The 17,055-nt window shown below is 34.7% G+C and overlaps 2 protein-coding genes across 2 annotated transcripts in view; one reads left to right on the forward strand and one right to left on the reverse strand.

The window, feature by feature from the left end:
• Positions 1 to 17,055, reverse strand: part of LOC115986612 — a 92,759-nt gene that overhangs the window by 14,947 nt on the left and 60,757 nt on the right. The window lies entirely within an intron of this gene.
• Positions 1,735 to 3,014, forward strand: LOC115986619 (nuclear pore complex protein NUP62-like). The gene is made up of 3 exons (XM_031109826.1): positions 1,735 to 2,017; positions 2,108 to 2,206; positions 2,908 to 3,014. The coding sequence occupies exons 1-3, from the start codon at positions 1,970 to 1,972 to the stop codon at positions 2,989 to 2,991; spliced, it is 231 nt and encodes a 76-aa protein (XP_030965686.1). The 5' UTR covers positions 1,735 to 1,969; the 3' UTR covers positions 2,992 to 3,014.

Below are 17,055 nucleotides of genomic sequence, written 5' to 3' on the forward strand. Positions count from 1 at the left end.
GTTGTGGATATTTTAGTTCGTGGAGGGAAATAAAAGACATGGATGTGTGCAAGCGAAGTAATTGCAGCAATTGGTTGTTGTGAAGCTCTAAAACCTCTTAATAATAGAACAACTTCTTATTTTGTACTATTTGTTTTTGTGCGTGGGCAATGCTCTCAAAAGCACAATTCCAACGATTTCTTTTATCCTAACTACCACGACTGGCTATTCTGAATGCCTTACTCTTGTCTTTGCTTTTTTTGGTTTCTTTAAAGGCAGCACATGGGATGAACTTAATTAGAACTATATGAAAGTAGTTAACTCCCCCATTAAGAAAAGGGAAGAAAGATTAAATTCCAGATGACTAGTAAAGTTTTGTTTACACTTTATTAAATTCTAGAGAAATTTTTATTTTTGGGGATTAAGATTGTAGTGGAAATTTGATGACAATTACTCTTACACATTCTGGAATTTGTTTTTGGCATTTAGCCTGATTTTACTAACAATTTCATTAGTTGACAAGAAAACCAAACATATTTATTAAATAACATCTCAAGTCTGTGAGAAGAAGAAAGAGAGAATCCCTGCAAAGAAGCACCAAAGGATCAAATTTGCAGATTTGGAGAGAAGTAGCTTCGGCCTCCAATGCCCAATTTGGGCTTGATCTAAAGAGAAGAAGGAAGGATCGGTGGTAAACTTGAGTTTTTCACTTAGTTTTCTTTAAGGAAGAGACTCGAGTTCCTTCATTGATCTTGAGTCTCATAAACTCAAAAATACTACTTAACAAACATGTTTACAAAACTTGTTGACTGACAAAATTGTTTCCAAATTCAGGCTAAATGCCAAAAATCCCCCACATTGTATATATGTATAACCATCGTACTAAAGGTGTGCGGTAGTGACTAGCATTGAAATTCTGTTTATATTACTTTATGGCAAACTATTCAGAATCAAGATGCTATCATGATGTGACACACATAAATGCTTAGTGGAATCTAGAAACTTTATAACTAATACTATCAAAGTTGTGACTCACATCAGAAAGAAAGAAAAGGGATAAAGCAAAAGAAGAAAGAAACGAAGAAATGAAGTTTCAGACTAAACGACACCAGTGCAGTATGTTTGTTGTAGTTCTGTGCTTTTAGTGCCTAAAGCTACCTGTAGTTTATAATGTATTTAAGTAGGATGTGTTCACACGTGGAGTAACTAACCAAACACACGTGCTATAACTGTCCCCGTGTAATTTGGGATATTTTTCTTTGCTCTGTTTTTGTATTTAGTCACAGAGATCGTACAGATTCATTCAGTTAGTTGAAATCAATATTTCTTCAACTTCAATTCTTTCTCTCTAGCACTCTGTTTCTTCTTCAAGATTCTTGTGCTTTCTTATATACCTCCCTGTTGATCAAATAATGTGGTTTATTCTTGCGCTCTTCTGCTGAAGTTATGGTGATTCAAGCATTTTGGGCTCGAACCACAACCACAATCAGGAGGATCACAACAGAGAGAAGCAATGATGATCTAACTTTTTCCTCCTTCTGCTCCTTGTTTCCTTCTGTGGGATTGTTCCTCTTAGGAGGTTGAAATAGCTCGTTCACTAGAGACAAAAATTTCTCAATGAGCTCTATATTTGTTGCTCTTGTGGCACCCAAAATCCCCATCAATATGCGTGAATTGATAGATTCATGAAAATTAATAGATGCAATGTAAGTACTAAGTTTGTTGGTTTCAGTCTATTGACTAGGCTGTCCCACATAAAGTACAGCTGTTGCCTGCTTCATAGTTCATAATTAGGTTGGATTCAGGTAGATGGTTTAAGGTTATGTTTGCAGAAGCCTACTTTTTATTAAAAAATTTCTAGATTCTGGTTGTGTATATATTGCTATCTCTCTGTCCATCCCCATTCTAATATATCAATGTCATTGTATATTTTTTTGGGGTGTGGAATACAGGTATGAACAGTGAATTTATAGAGAGGGAATTAGAGTAGATGACAGAACAGATCAAATCACTTATTCAGACCCTAAATGCCAACCAGGTAAATACTTTGAGTTCAATGTTTCCACTCCTTGACAAGTTTTTTCTTAAAGATGCAAACGAGTGATACCTAGCTTAAGATTTCATTTAGGGAGGAGAACTTGAGGCAGTTGATGGGATGACACCTTTAGATGTAGTTGTCCGGATTTTAAACAATCAACTAAGTTATTTAATGTGTGTTGATGAGAAGGTTAGTATCCTATGTTGTATTATCTCATGGCAGTAGCTGCACTTGGCAGTTTTGATTGGTAATTATTATGTGTAGAAATGAAAAAAAGATTGCTAAAGAGTTGTTTATCCTTGTTTCCTATTATTGCTGCAAGTGTTTATGGTTTCCATTACCTTGTTCCACGAGCTTGTAATGTTGGAAGATTTGTCTATCGTGTACAAAACCTTGGGCTTTAGCTCAAGTTGTAAGTGGGATGGGGGTCGGTAGGTCTTAAGATCAAATCTCAATACTTGTTAAGGCTTTCATGAAATGTAGATTAGCTCTTTTATATATAAAATTCAGTTATTTACATGTAAGTGTTTTGGAATTTTTTCGAAAAGTTTAAGATATACGTACTAATTTCTTCACATGTAACCCCCCTTCTTCCAAACGACCTGCAAGCTGCAACATTTTTTTTTCTTTGTTGTGTATCTAGCTTATGTTGTGGGAAACATAATTTTCCACAGTGCATTTGTAGTAGTACTCTGGCAATTCTTTGTGCTAGGCGTTACTGTTCTGCTTTAAATATTACTTTTCACATGAACATTTTATAAACGCCAGCATAAAGTGATGGGAAAGTAAGAAAAAACTGGATTGCTGGATACATCCATTTTTCACATGCATTTATAATTATTCTCTATGGAATATATTGCAAGTGCACTGACCATCTTCAATGCCTTCAGGCCGAAGAATTTTCTTCTCGTATTCAGAGGATTGCTAGCCAAGTTTCTGCTGCAGATTGCGAACTGATGGGTCCAAAGTTCTGAAAGTCCTGATATCTGGAATTGTAATCTACCTCAAATTTTTTTATTTTTTCAAAATCAGCTTGTGCTGTCAAGATTAGTAAATGAAGGCAGAGGAAAAGGTTTCATTATACCTGTGTTTTTTATGCATTAAATGCATTTGTAGTGTCTATTGATGTTTTTCATTTGTAGGAATAGATATTCTCTTTAATAGCATTTTGAGAATCTCTAGCAGTGAAATTAGGTTGTAAATGGTGATTGTAGCCATCTGATAAATATGCTCTTGATCAAATCCACATGTGAAAGATGTGATTACGCTAGCATCCATCCTTAAGTGGCTGGGTGCCACGGGCTCATTATGTTGGTTTTTTTCTTTAACTTACGTTATATTAATATGCTTGAAATCTTCAAGCTCAATAGATTTTAGGTCTATTGAGCTACACAATGGGACTTACCTTAATGGTTAGATGTGTACAGAGAGGGCTTCTAATTTAGAGGTTTGACGGGCATGACAAGACAATGATTCTCCGTAAGTGAATGAACAGTAGGATTAGGAAATGGTTCATAAGCAGGCTTAGACCCCGTTTGTTTCCACTTTTTGAGCCCAAAAAACGCGTTTTGAAAAAAGCTCAACCAACTTTTGCGTTTGGTAAACTCAAAACACAACTTTTTTATAAAAGTTGCGTTTTGAGCATTGAGAAAAAACTGAGGACAAATGCGGAAGGGATTATGGACCCTCAGGTGTCCATAAATGAAAACGTGCATAGCGCGTTTTGTATATTACCGTTGCAAACCCGAAAAATACTGAAATACCCATCAGTTCTCTCACGCCCTCATCTCTCATCTGTGTCTTTTTTCTTCGTCTTCCTTTTCTTCTTCCTCTTCGTCTTCCTTTGCTTCTTCACCGGTCTACCCCCACAATCAACAAAACCCATTTCAACCTTTGATATTCCGAACACAAAATCAACAAAACCAAACCAAAAACAACTCAAAATCAACACAAAAACAACTTAAAATCAACTCAAATCCGGAAAACCCATCCCAAACCCAACTCAAAATCAACCCAAAATCCATATGAAAAAAAAACCCAAAATCCCAAAATCCTTATGTTTCAATCATCTTCATCTTCATCATCATCATCATCATCATCATCATCTTCTTCTCTGGAGTGTGAAAAAAAAAGAATAAAGGATGAGTTCTGGCGTTGGTTCCAATCATCAAATCTTCCCGATCCAAGCACTTAAGATTACGTTTTGGAGTTGGATGAGTTGGGTGAGTTTGGTTCCTTTGTTTGTTTTGAAGTACTAAGAGGAAAAAAAAAAAAAAAAAAAAAAAAAAAAAAGAAAGAAAGAAAGAGAGCTGGGAATGTTCTGGACTGAAGATGGTAGAGGAAAGAAGGAAAAAGGAAAAGAAAAGAGTGTGGTTACGTGGGTGGATGAGAAAAAAAGAGGAGAAAAAAAAAAAGAAAAAAAAAGGAAGTAGAGCCACGTGTGTGGAGAGAAAAAAAGAAATTATATCATAATATTTTCACAATATTTTTATAATAAATTTTAAGGTAGGCTATTATTAGCTAATATTGGTAAGAAAAAAATAATTTTAATAGTATGTTAAAATTAAAATTACTATCAATTTTTATCACAATATTTTTACAATACTTTCACAATAAATCTTAAGTGGTAGGTTATTATTAGTTAATATTGGTAAGAAAAAAATAATTTTTTTAGAAAGAGAAAAATTGATTTAAGTATGATGAAGTAATTGATTTAAGTATGAAACAAACTCACATAAAAAAAAAATAAAAAAATAAATAAAAAAAAAGTATGAAATAAATTCCCTTATATATATATTATCCATTTTGGTAATTTATCCCTCAAACTGCCACTTTTATAAATGCTAGCCAAACACTCAACTTTTTCATTATGCATTTTTTAACAGTTTTTACCATACACTCAGTTTTTTGAAACTACAATTTTTCATTATGCACTTTTACAAAACTCCACTTTTTCATTATGCACTTTTACAAAAAGCTGAACCAAACTCACCCTTAGAGAATAAGAATGTATTTGTGTAAATATTGATAAATAGAAAGGAAAACAAGTTTGTGAGCTAAACATCCCTGAAAATAAACGTGTTTTAAAATTAACATCTTGCCACGCCTATTTTGGGTAAACATTGAAGTTCAATTTGTATATATGAAGAGAATCCACACATGCATGTGTCTCACAAGTTTGAAAATAATTGCCCCATCAGATAATCTATTCGAAAAATGGGACATGGTTAACGCAAAAATGAAAAAGAGCTCCGAAAGTGCATAGAATTTACCTCTCCATGGAGAAATTATTAGCCACAACAGAGGACTACGTAGATGTGCTGACTGGTCCTCCCAGCCAATGTTGAATTGCCATTTGGAGAAATAGCTGATGTCAGCTTTAACCACACAATAAACTTAAACTTGATTCTAGTTTGGATTAACCTAACTAGCTTACCTCTTAAAATCAAAACCAAAGTAAGCCACCCGCCACCTTAACCCAAACCACCAAACCAAACCAAACCCACTCGTGTATTTCCCTATAATAGAATAGTTACATTCCCTCCTTTAATTGGGTTTTCCGCCAATAAAAATTCCCTCTTTTGAATCCAAATTATTTTTTCAGAAATCAGTAAATTTTTCAGTCTTCTTGCAATACAAATCCTTCTCAATGTCATCTTTTTAATTTTGATAGTCTTGAAGTAAGTTTCACAAATCTAATTCATCATCATCAAATATCATCTCCCTAATTTTGCATTGCCGAATTGTTTGAGGTGGTTGTCCAAACACCACCAATGCAGCTAACCATGACTGATCAAGGTATTTAAGAAAAACTCATTTCACTCTTCAATGTATAATTTTCTTGCTCTATTTTCATTCTATCTAGTTTATATTGGTGCCTTTTATGTATAGGAACAATAAGCACATATTCCTATTTAGCTGAGGAAGTTGGAGGGTTTGAAAATGTTGGATTTATAAAATGAGATTGTTATAATGTGGTGAACAAGCAAAAGTTAATCAATGTTGAGGCTAGGGATGCTCAAAGTTGAGTAAATCATTTTAAACAGAAGTAATTAGAAGATCCTATGTCTTTTTTATGCAATTCAAGTTGATGATGAAAATCAAATGACAAATCTTTTTTGGAGAGATGGTAGATCAAGGATTGATTATATCTCTTTTGGGGATGTAATATGTTTTGACACTACATATCGAACTAACAAGTATAATATGATATGTGCTTGATTTGTAGGTGTCAACCATCATTGGAAGAATGTTCTTTTTGGTTGTGCCTTTTTATTGGATGAAACAACTATTTCTTTACTTGGTTGTTTGAAACATTCTTGGAATCAATGGGAAATCAAAAACCAAAGACAATTTTTATTGACCAATGTTAGGCAATGAAGAATGCCAAAAGAACTGTGCTTCCCAATACATGTAATCGCCTATGTTTATGGCATATCTCAAAAAATACTACAAAAAATTACCAAGGCATTATGGGATTCTTGAATTTAAGAGTAGATTTAATAAAATTCTTTATAATTGAGAGATAGAAACAAAGTTTGAGTCTTGTTGGGATGCCTTGCTTAGAGATTACAATTTGGTGGGCAATAAGTGGCTTAATTCTTTATATGAAAATCGCGAAAGATGATGTTTAGTTTTTAGCCATAACATTTTCTCTACCAGAATGAAAGCTTTGTCAAGGAGTAAGAGTGTTAATAATATCTTTCAACATATGGTTTGTAGAACAATGAGGCCAAAAGAATTTGTGCACAAATATGAGAAAGCTTCAAAATATATGTGCATGAAAAACTTAGAAGAAGATTTTCATTGCAAACAAGGTACGTCTTCGCAAATAGTTAAGAATTGAGGAATTTTGCAACATGCATTATCTGTTTATAAAAGTACAATATTCAAAAGATTTGAGTTAGAATTTTCTTCTACCTTGGGGGTCACACACCAAGAAGTTAATTCTGATGGTGTGTCTTTTTCCTATGAAGTTATTGAAGAGGGTGGTTGGAGGGTTCATGTTGTCCCCTTTAACTCCTCAAATAATGTTGTAACATATAGCTGTAAAAATTTTGAAACATTGGGATTACTATGTTGACATGCTTTGCAAATACTTAATGTGAAAAATGTAACAGAGCTACCTATTCAGTTTATTTCGAAATGATGGACAAAAGATGCAAAAAAAGATAGTTTTATATGTGATCATGGAAAATCAATAGATGCAAAGGATAAGTTGTCAATGACTTCACGTTGTAATGAAGTAATGTGCTCAGTTTATGAATTTTTCACAAAAAGTGCAGCGACAACTCGACATACTGAAATGTGCAAAAGAAAATTTAGGGAGATGATTGATTTAGTTGAAAAAGATATGGCGGTGGGAAGAGATGGTGATGAGAAAGAAAATAGTTTTGTTGCTAATAATGTCATTGATGATGCTAACAAGAAAAATTGCTCACTCAATAATTTGCCAATATTAAATCCCCTGTGTGTGAAACCAAAAGGAATCACAAATGCAAAAATCAAAAGCAATTTGGGGAAGCATAAAAGGAAGGCATTAAAAGATGTTACAAGATCAAGTAAATATTTTCTAAATTTTAAATAAAAAAATGCTACTAGTATGATTTAAATATTTATTTGTTGTGAATTATTCCTATTATTTCCTCTCTTCTTTTTTTCCATTTTTTCTTTTTTCCTTTTTTTAGAACAATTGTCCATAGGAGGACTTTCAGCAAGCTCAGGCCTTGCACCCAAAGGCATTAGTTCTTTTCTAAATGCACTATAAGCAGCACATAAGTTCTATGAAAATAAAAATATTAATCTAGCACTATTTGTATTATCAATTCAGTTTTAATACCAAGGATTCTTTTTCAGAACACTTGATAGAGAAAAGACCTTCACAAAGCTCAAACTATACACCATAACATAAAGTATAATACATTGACAATCAATGCACCCATTTAGTGTACCCATGGATGAAAACTATAATAATCAAGTATGTTCTATGCCCCTTGCATCCTTTATTTTATTTTATTTTTTAAAATTGATCATAAATTTTGTACGTGCAAGTTAGACTATCAAGCTTGTAAAGGAAAATAAGCTATGGATCTTACAGTACATTTAAGTGCAAAAGCTCATGAACAATAAAAATGGGAACTTTATCACTTTAGCATCTAAAGAAATGTAAAGGCAAAACAAGGAAAGTAAAGAAGCATGTAACATACATGGAAAACCCTCAGTGTGGGATGAAAAACCATGGTTGAGTGAAGGACAGAATATCCTTCACTCCTTAAAACTTTCTATTATATGAAAGTTTAGGTTTTTACATATGGTGATGTTCTTCCCAAAGAAAGCTTCCCTTTTTCCTCACTTTCCTACCCAGACTTCTACATTTTCTCTCTATCTTTCTTGCCTCTTGCCCTAATTGTTAACCAACATGTTCCTCTTATAGTACGAGGAATATTGTTAGGTACATAAGGACAGGTGTCAACCCTCCATTCCCCTATTTAAACCCTAATACAACTATTGTACTATACTATGTTTAAAGGAGAGAGAAGACATGCCAATGTCAAGGTAGTAGGATGAAGGGCAACTCTGCTACACTGTGGGGGACAAGTCATAGACAAGGAAAGGGACATCAGGGAGGTCAAGAGTGATACATGCATCCTTTGTAGTGGTCTAACACAAATTCAGCCAATGAGGGGTGTTCTATAGCTTCTAACCATAGTGGGTTGCTATCTTCCTTTCACGTTGGTACTAGGTGTCTATGCCAGGCGCATATTTCGCTCTTCCCCAAGATGGTCATGTCATTGGCACAGGCTAAAAGTACTCTTCCTCAACCAACGTTCTTCCCCCTTTCCTCGCAGTTGGCCTATTGTAGGGTTCGGATCCAGCCACATCAACACTCAAGTTTGCCTTGGCTAGTGTAATGTACATTAGCCACCGTGACTATCAATTGCATTAATGCCCAATGCTATTGATAGTCACATATTTTCAGACTCCAATGCTCTTTGTAATCATGCTATTCAATTTTCAACAACAAAAAAATGGTTACTTAAAAAAAATGTCCAAGTAAGATTTATAAAAAAATATATAAATATATATATATATATATAAATTTTGGATTGGAGCCAAAAAAATGCCCTCAAAAATTAACAAAGTTAATTATAAAAAAAAAATAGTGCAAACAAAAAAATTTATAAGGATGACATAAAAAAGAAAAAAAAATTAAACAAAATCTCACACTCACATCACATGACAAAGGAGGCAGGGTTGTTTATGGCAGCCCAAACTTACTGCCACAATGTCACATCTTTATACATATATACCAACAACAAAAAAGGTAGAATGCATAAAAGAAAAACACGCAACAAAACACAAAGTACCAAAGAAAAAAAAGAGAGACACGGACAGAGAAAAATAGAGAGCAACATCAAGCAGAGAAAAGAAAAAGAGAAGAGCATACAAAGACTTGGAAAAAGTTTCAACAATAGATTTGTACGTGGGATTTCCCCAGTCCCTTCTTCTTTAAATCTCTCTCTCCCTCTTTCTCAAAACTAAATTTTTGTTTGGTAAAACAAATAGGGTTAGGTTTCATGAGGAGTTCCTAAATCCATATATGAAACTTGAAGTTCAAGTCCCTGACTCGCAAATCCTATTTGTGGATTACCAAATAAAAAATCTCTCAAGCTTTAGTCCAAAGTATTCTCAAGTAGAGTCCTTGACACTACCAAATCAAATATATCAATGGAGTCCTTGAGTCCACCAATTTAAATATTATAGTCCTTGACTTTACCATGATGAATTACATCAATGGAATCCTTGATTCTACCACTACATGGAGTCTTGACTCTACCAATTTAAAAATTGGAGTCTTTGACTCTCCCTTATTTAAACAAATTAATGGAGTTCTTGACTCCATCAATTTAAAATTATATGCTTCAACGGAGTCCTTGACTCCCAAAATTATTTTAAATAAAGTGGAGTTTCTGAATTCCTTCAAATTCCAATATGACTAATTCTTTGGTATTCCTAATTTCTTAACCAAAATTGGAGTTTCCAATTCCTAAAATAAAATGTCCACAAAATTAATTTGAGGAAATGTTCCAATTTCCAATTTCTAGAACATGTTCATAAAAATAAAATTGCTTCAAAGGAGTTTTCTTTCCCTTAATTAAATTTGGGAACTTCAATCAAAATATCATTTCTTGTTAAAATTCCTACAAAGAAGCAAAAGAAAGAAGGGGAATTTTGTTTGGATATTCAATTTCTCAAAAAGAGAATCCTTGGTTCAATTTTCATATATGGAGTTCCTAATTCCATATATGAAACTTGAAGTTCGAGTCCCTGACTTGTAGATCCTATTTGTGGATTATCAAATAAAAAATCTCTCAAGCTTTAGTCCAATGTTTTCTCAAGTAGAGTTCTTAACTCTACCAAATCAAATACATCAATGGAGTCTTTGACTCCAACAATTTAAATATTAGAGTCCTTGACTTTACCATGATAAATTGCATCAATGGAATCCTTGATTCTACCACTACACGGAGTCCTTGACTCTACTAATTTAAAAATTGGAGTCTTTGACTCTCCACCATTTAAACAAATTAATGAAGTTCTTGACTCCACCAATTTAAAATAATATGCTTCAATAGAGTCCTTGACTCCCAAAATTATTTTAAATAAAGTAGGGTTTTTAATTCCTTCAAATTCCAATATTGCTAATTCTTTAGTATTCCTAATTTCTTAACCAAAATTGGAGTTTCCAATTCCTAAAATAAAATGTCCATAAAATTAATTTGAGAAAATGGTCCTGTAAGGACACGATTTGCTCCACAGCCCAAATGGATGGACAATGGCCTAATGAGCCCAAAACAATGAATTTGTTAGAGAGTGGGCTTGAAACTAAACTTTCAATGAGTTAGGTAGATAATGATCACAATAGGTTAGTTATTGTTGGAAACAATGAAACAAGCTGTTTTGAACAAGAAAAGTTCTCCTCGGTCAAGTCCAAGGAAGGTCTGTTCTTATATATTTCACATAGACTTATACAAAAATTATAGTTCTTGGGTACACAGTGATTTATCTCTAGTTTTTCTAATCATCTCTCTGTAATGGGGTTTCACCATTTTATACTCCCTTCTCTTCTTTCATCTCAGTCCTCCACATGTAGATCAGATTGTTAATCTTGATACTTGTCCCATCAGCACCTTCCTGAAGTCTTTGTGGGTAACTGTAAGACTGAAAGTTACTATTTAGGTATCACCTCCACATTAATGTAGCTAGGGGGTTAGATGCAGATTATTCAATGCGGTGATAGCAGCTTTCTTCCCAAATATTTCTCAATTCTTTGTTGACTCACCTCTTTTTTATGCTTATCCTTCTAAGCACAATTGCCTGCTGCCCAGTACTTGGTGGGTGGCCAGCCTCCTGGCCTCCACCCTGCTGGCCGAGGAGGTATTGTTCCTCAGACAACGTCCCCTGCTCATCATGACCTAATCTCTTCCTCAGCCCAATATATGTCTGCCTTCATTTGTACTAGTCTGTCCTTGGGTTATTTGACGTCCTTAGGTGCGGCCCACGGCCCAATACCTATATATGGGCCCTTCATTCCTATAAGTCCAATTCCCAATTTCTAAACCATTTTCATAAAAATAAAATTGCTTCAAAGGAGTTTTCTTTCCCTTAATTAAATTTGGGAACTTTAATCAAAGTATCATTACTTGTTAAAATTCCTACAGAGAAGCAAAAGAAAGAAGGGGAATTTTGTTTGGATATTCAATTTCTCAAAAAGAGAATCCTTGGTTCAATTTCCATAAAAACATGGGTTCTTGACTTATCCTTGAGATTAAAATAAATTACCTCACCCAAAAACAAAATTAAGTCAGTGCTTAATTAAATACCAAGTATTTGACTTAAATGTCCATTATTTGAAGTGGACAAAATCGTATTTGAGTATTTTAAATCTAAAAACTCAATTTAAGAAATACTAATTGGCTTGATCCCCACCAAGGATACGTAGGCAACCTAAATAAATTATTAGGTGCAACGACAAATAAATAAAAACACATCCCCTCAAACATGAAAATAAATAAACTTATATATGTACAAAGGCGATGTGGTTGGAATCAAAGGGTCTTCCCTTGAAACAAGAGATTGTAATTAAGAGATACATTATCTCAAATGGGCACTGCTTACATCAATAAAACCCATACACCAAAAGTCCTATGGGTGAAATTATGTTTGATGAATATTACTAAATAACAATTTTTGTTAAACTATTTTGTTAAACATAATTTAACATTTTTTGTTAAACATAATATGACAATTTTTGTTAAACATAATTTAACTATTTCTATTTATACATAATTTGACAATTTTTGTTAAACATAATTTAACAGCAATTTTTGTCAACACATGCCTTGTGACGTTCAAAGTTGGGACACATGGCATTCGCGAGTGTTTCTGGCCATTTTGGCAACTCATCATTTCCCACGCTTAGCAGACAAACATTAAGCTTCATAAATGTCACATCTTTTCACTTGACCTTGGTGATTTAAAAAGTAAAGCAATCTTCCTTATTCTTCACTCCTTTTTGCATCCACACCTCCTTTCCTTACATAGAAAAAGAGAGCCTTCATTTTTTTTTTTTTTTAAATGGCTAGCCCTTCTTCAGCAGGTTCCAACTCCCCAAACACTCAGATTTTTCCAGTGTTGGCAACAATCCCCTGGTGGTTCCAGACCCCATTCCTCCTCTTCCTTTTCCCATCTTTCCTCTTCGCCCCCCCCCCCCCCCCCCTCCATGTTTCCTTCTTAAGGTTGGGGAAACCTAACCTAGGGGGGAGGGTAATGGGAAAAAAAAGGAAGAGAGTGAATGAATACTTTCAGGTGAAAGCTAAAAAGAATACGAAAGACTAATGTTACACATATTCAAAATAGACCTCCCAAGGCAAAAGAGCAGGCGTACAAACTCTTGAACTAATTCTAACTCAAGCACAGAGGCCTCTGACTACTCAAATGTCTTTGGAACAGATGAGTCTGATTCTTTAGAAGCTTCGGATTCTGGAAAGAAGGAGGAGGGTACCTTGGCCCAAACCACCCACAAAAGGATTTTGATGAAGACATTGATGCTTATGGGCACCGTTCTCCTTGAGTTTCCCGCCTCCAAACCTGTTTTTATGTAAACAAGCCATAATAGGCCTTAGGTTTGTAAGTTATTTTATATTTATTTATTTATGTATTTATTACTAATTGTAAAGAAAAAGGGGTGATAGGCCATAAGGGCCAAACTTAATGTAAATCCCCATTTTTTGATCTATTTATATAAATAAATAAATATATATATATATATATATATTTATACAATATAATTTTTTTCTAAAATTCTGAGTAGGAGATTTGTGTATGTTTATTCTTATGTTTCTGTTTTTTTTTTTTTTTTTTTTAAATGATTAACAAGTCAAACTGACTTGTAAAAATGAACTTCCTGCATAAGAAAACAACACACAAACATAGTTAAGCAAAATACAAGGTGAAAGGTCCAAAAGGAACCTGTTGGTGATGGGTCATGTTTTTTCACAACTCCCTTAATGGCGGTTCCTTAGGAACCTGTTGGTGATAGGTCACACCTTTTCACAACTCCCTTAATGGCAGTATTTGTTTTGAGAACTGATTTGTCCAAGATTTTGCTGTCATCTAGCATTTCCCTTGCTAACACGTGTCAAAATTTTGAAAAGGTGGTTCACTTTCAAAAGACTCCTTTTAGAGGGAAAACTTTTGCCTAAGGGTTCGTTTGTATGGAGGAGTGGAAAATTGAGAGGATGGAAAATTAGTGGGAGGATAGAAAATATTTAGTTTTCCCTCGTGTGTGTTTGGTTGGAGGGATGAAAAAGTGGAAGGGTAGAAAACTCTTTTGTTTGGTTGAAAAGAAAAGTGAGAGGATAGAAAATGTAGTTTATATAAACTGACTATTATACCCTTATTACATAATAAGTAAAAAAATAGATTTATTTGTACTCATTAAATAATATAAAATTTACCAACAATTATATTTTTCAATGAGAAGTGTTACGTCCACAACATTTTTCGCAATACTTTCACAATAAAATTTATGTGTAAAGTTGTTACTAGTTCTAATTTGAACCCACTACTGAAATTATTTTTTTACTCACCAAAATTAACTAATAACAATCTGTTACTTAAAATTTATTGTGAAAATATTGTGGTAACATTTCTCAAGATTTTTTATTCTTTATATTATTTCTCCTTTCTTAACCTTCATTTCATCCATACGTTTTTCTTCTCTCTTTTTTGTTTTCCTTGTTTTTCTCCTCCACACATTGTCCTTATCTCTATCCCCCTTCTTTTATTTGCTTTGTCTCCCTCATTCAAGAACATTCCAGGCTTCCAGCACTAGCAGGCGCAGCTCTCATTCTCCAGCGCTCTTTCTCTATTTCTTTTTTTCTTTTTTTTTTTTCTTTTTTTTTTTTTTTAAACTTGATTCCATAGGGCATTTGTGGCAAAATGCCATAAGTCCACTTTTCTCCCCACAATTTTCCTCCCGATTTGGGAGGATGAGATTTGTGGGCCCGGGAGAGAAAATTTTCTCCTAGGTTTTCCATCCTCAGTGTTTTCCTTCTTTTGTCAAACAATGAAAAACATTGTTTTCCACCCACTTTTTCTCCGTATGTTTTCCATCCTCCCTAAAATCACCCCAACCAAACACAGTGTAAAGTATATAAGGAGGGAAAAACTGTTGCCCTCTTCCCATCACTCTCATTTTTCCTTATCTCTTCTTTTCCGAACTCCAAACCTCAGAGTCAGCACAAAAAGATCTCATGGGCTTCAAACGTACTCTAAGATCTAGTTCTTCAAAAATCACCAAACCCTTAACTCCTAAAATCGGAAGACCGCTATTAGCAGGAGAAGAGAACCCTTCCATAAAGGAGCAATGGATCATTCCATCCTTCTTTGGAGATAACCCGTTTGATAAAAGTTTTGCTTGGGAATCTCTCCCCTATCCTGCGAAACCTCCTTACATGGCCTATGGAGAGCTTGATGATCTTTGGATCATGGACCTAGACTTGAAGCATATCCCTCAACTTGGCACTTGCAGAGGAGATTTTGACCCCACCACTAATATGGTTTTCAAATTTGATACCACAGTTTCTAAAGGCTGGAGGAGTTAATGTTGAATAGTGCTGACACATCCTTCTTTTATGGATATCCTCCAAAAAGTGCATCTAGTGCACACTGTGCTGGTGTTCTCCAGGCTAGACATCAATAAAGAAAGTGAAAGCCTCCTTTGCCTTTTGTGTCGATGGAATTCTACTACCCACACTTTCTTCACAGGGTCTCAAGAAATCTCCCCTTCCATTGAGGAAGTTTATAAGATATTGAGACTTCCCTTATTTGGGGATGGAGAGGTGGCTAACATTTCCTTATCTTCTGATAAGGCCAAAGCTGTAAAGTTTCTTGAGGATGCAGTAACGAAGACTTTGAAGAAGTCAGTTCGAAAGGTGGCAAGGAAAGAGAAAGCCCCTAGCAAGGAAGTGATGGAAGACACTAGTGTTGGTGTTGATAAAGGCTTCAAGGCCAACTTTTGGGGATGGATCAGATACTTCTAGAGGGAGTATATGTTGATGGTGTAAGTGAGAAAGCAACCACAAATTCTTTGAAAGAAGGTATAGACTTTGTTGTGGGAGGAGGTAATTCTAGCTCTTACGAAGTTGAAGACTTTATTGCTTTCCTACTATCTCGCCATTTATTTGAAGGATATCCCCATGAAAGGATCCTAAGTAGACATTTCCCTCTAGTAGTTAAGTTGGCCAAAGGATACTCTTTCCCCCTTTTCCCTTATTTCTTAGGGACTCTGTATGCCCATTTAGATCGTTTCACCCTCGACCTACAACGCTCTTGGGGTCGATTCCAAGTGGAAACCTTTGTACCTATAGCAATTTTGCAAATTTGGGTGTGAGAATGTTTTAAGAATTATGCCCCTGTTCCCAAAGCTCTAAGTTCCTTTAAAACCAGTTTGCCATCACCCTAGGGATTACCATGATCATAGCATTGGAATAAGGTTTTGGTACCCTCTAATAGCTTCCTTTACAAGGTGCTAGATGACCCTACTAACTGGACAGACAGACCTTATTCCCCACTTAAGGGTGGACTTCCATCCTTGTTTCATTCCCTCAAGATTGAAACTGTTTCCCGTTATAGAGATTCCTCTTGGACTGAGGAGGAACTCTCTTTTGTTGCATGTGCCTTTACTTGATATCTGGACTTGTACTGAGTCAAGATTAGTAAATGAATGCAGAGGAAAAGGTTTCGTTATACCTATGTTTTTCAGGCATTAAATGCATTTGTAGTGTCTATTGATGTTTTTCCTTTGAGAATCCCTAGCAGTGAAATTAGGTTGTAAATGGTGATTATAGCCGTCTGATAAATATTCTCTTGATCGAATCCACAGGTGAAAGATGTGAGTACGTTAGCATCCATCCTTAAGTGGCTGGGTACCATAGGCTCATTAGGGTGGTTTTTTTCTTTAACTTACATTATATTAATTTGCTTGAAACCTTCAAGCTCAATAGATTTTAGGTCTATTGAGCTACACAATGGGACTTAACTTAATGGTTAAATGTGTACATAGAGGGCTCCTAATTTAGAGGTTCGATGGGCATGACAAGACAATAATTTTCTAAAAGTGAATGAACAGTAGGATTAGGAAATGGTTCATAAGCAGGCTTAGAAAATATGAAGGCATTTGTGTAAGTACTGATAAGTAGATAGGAAAACAAGTTTATGAGCTAAACATCCTTGGAAATAAACATGTTTTAAAACACCTTGCCATGCCTATTTTGGGTACACGTTCAAGTCCAATTTGAATATACTTTATTGTTTTCTGGTGGGTGTTTTTCAATTACTTAGTTTTGGGAGGGAGGGCCTATGAAGAAAATCAGAAGTAGAGGGCATTGAGTGAATTGGTCATTCGTAACTTGCTTGAGTGTCATTGTGTGGTTGGGTTTTAGGACTTACACACGAGACAATCACATGAATTT

The sequence above is a fragment of the Quercus lobata genome, chromosome 4 (genome assembly GCF_001633185.2).
Source record: "Quercus lobata isolate SW786 chromosome 4, ValleyOak3.0 Primary Assembly, whole genome shotgun sequence".
Taxonomy (NCBI): domain Eukaryota; kingdom Viridiplantae; phylum Streptophyta; class Magnoliopsida; order Fagales; family Fagaceae; genus Quercus; species Quercus lobata.

Bases quoted from the DNA above. Each gene is read 5' to 3' on its own strand.
- LOC115986619 (XM_031109826.1), top strand. From the start codon at position 1,970: ATGACAGAACAGATCAAATCACTTATTCAGACCCTAAATGCCAACCAG. The intron at 2,018-2,107 runs GTAAATACTTTG...GATTTCATTTAG, and splicing joins AGACCCTAAATGCCAACCAG to GGAGGAGAACTTGAGGCAGT. The intron at 2,207-2,907 runs GTTAGTATCCTA...CAATGCCTTCAG, and splicing joins TAATGTGTGTTGATGAGAAG to GCCGAAGAATTTTCTTCTCG.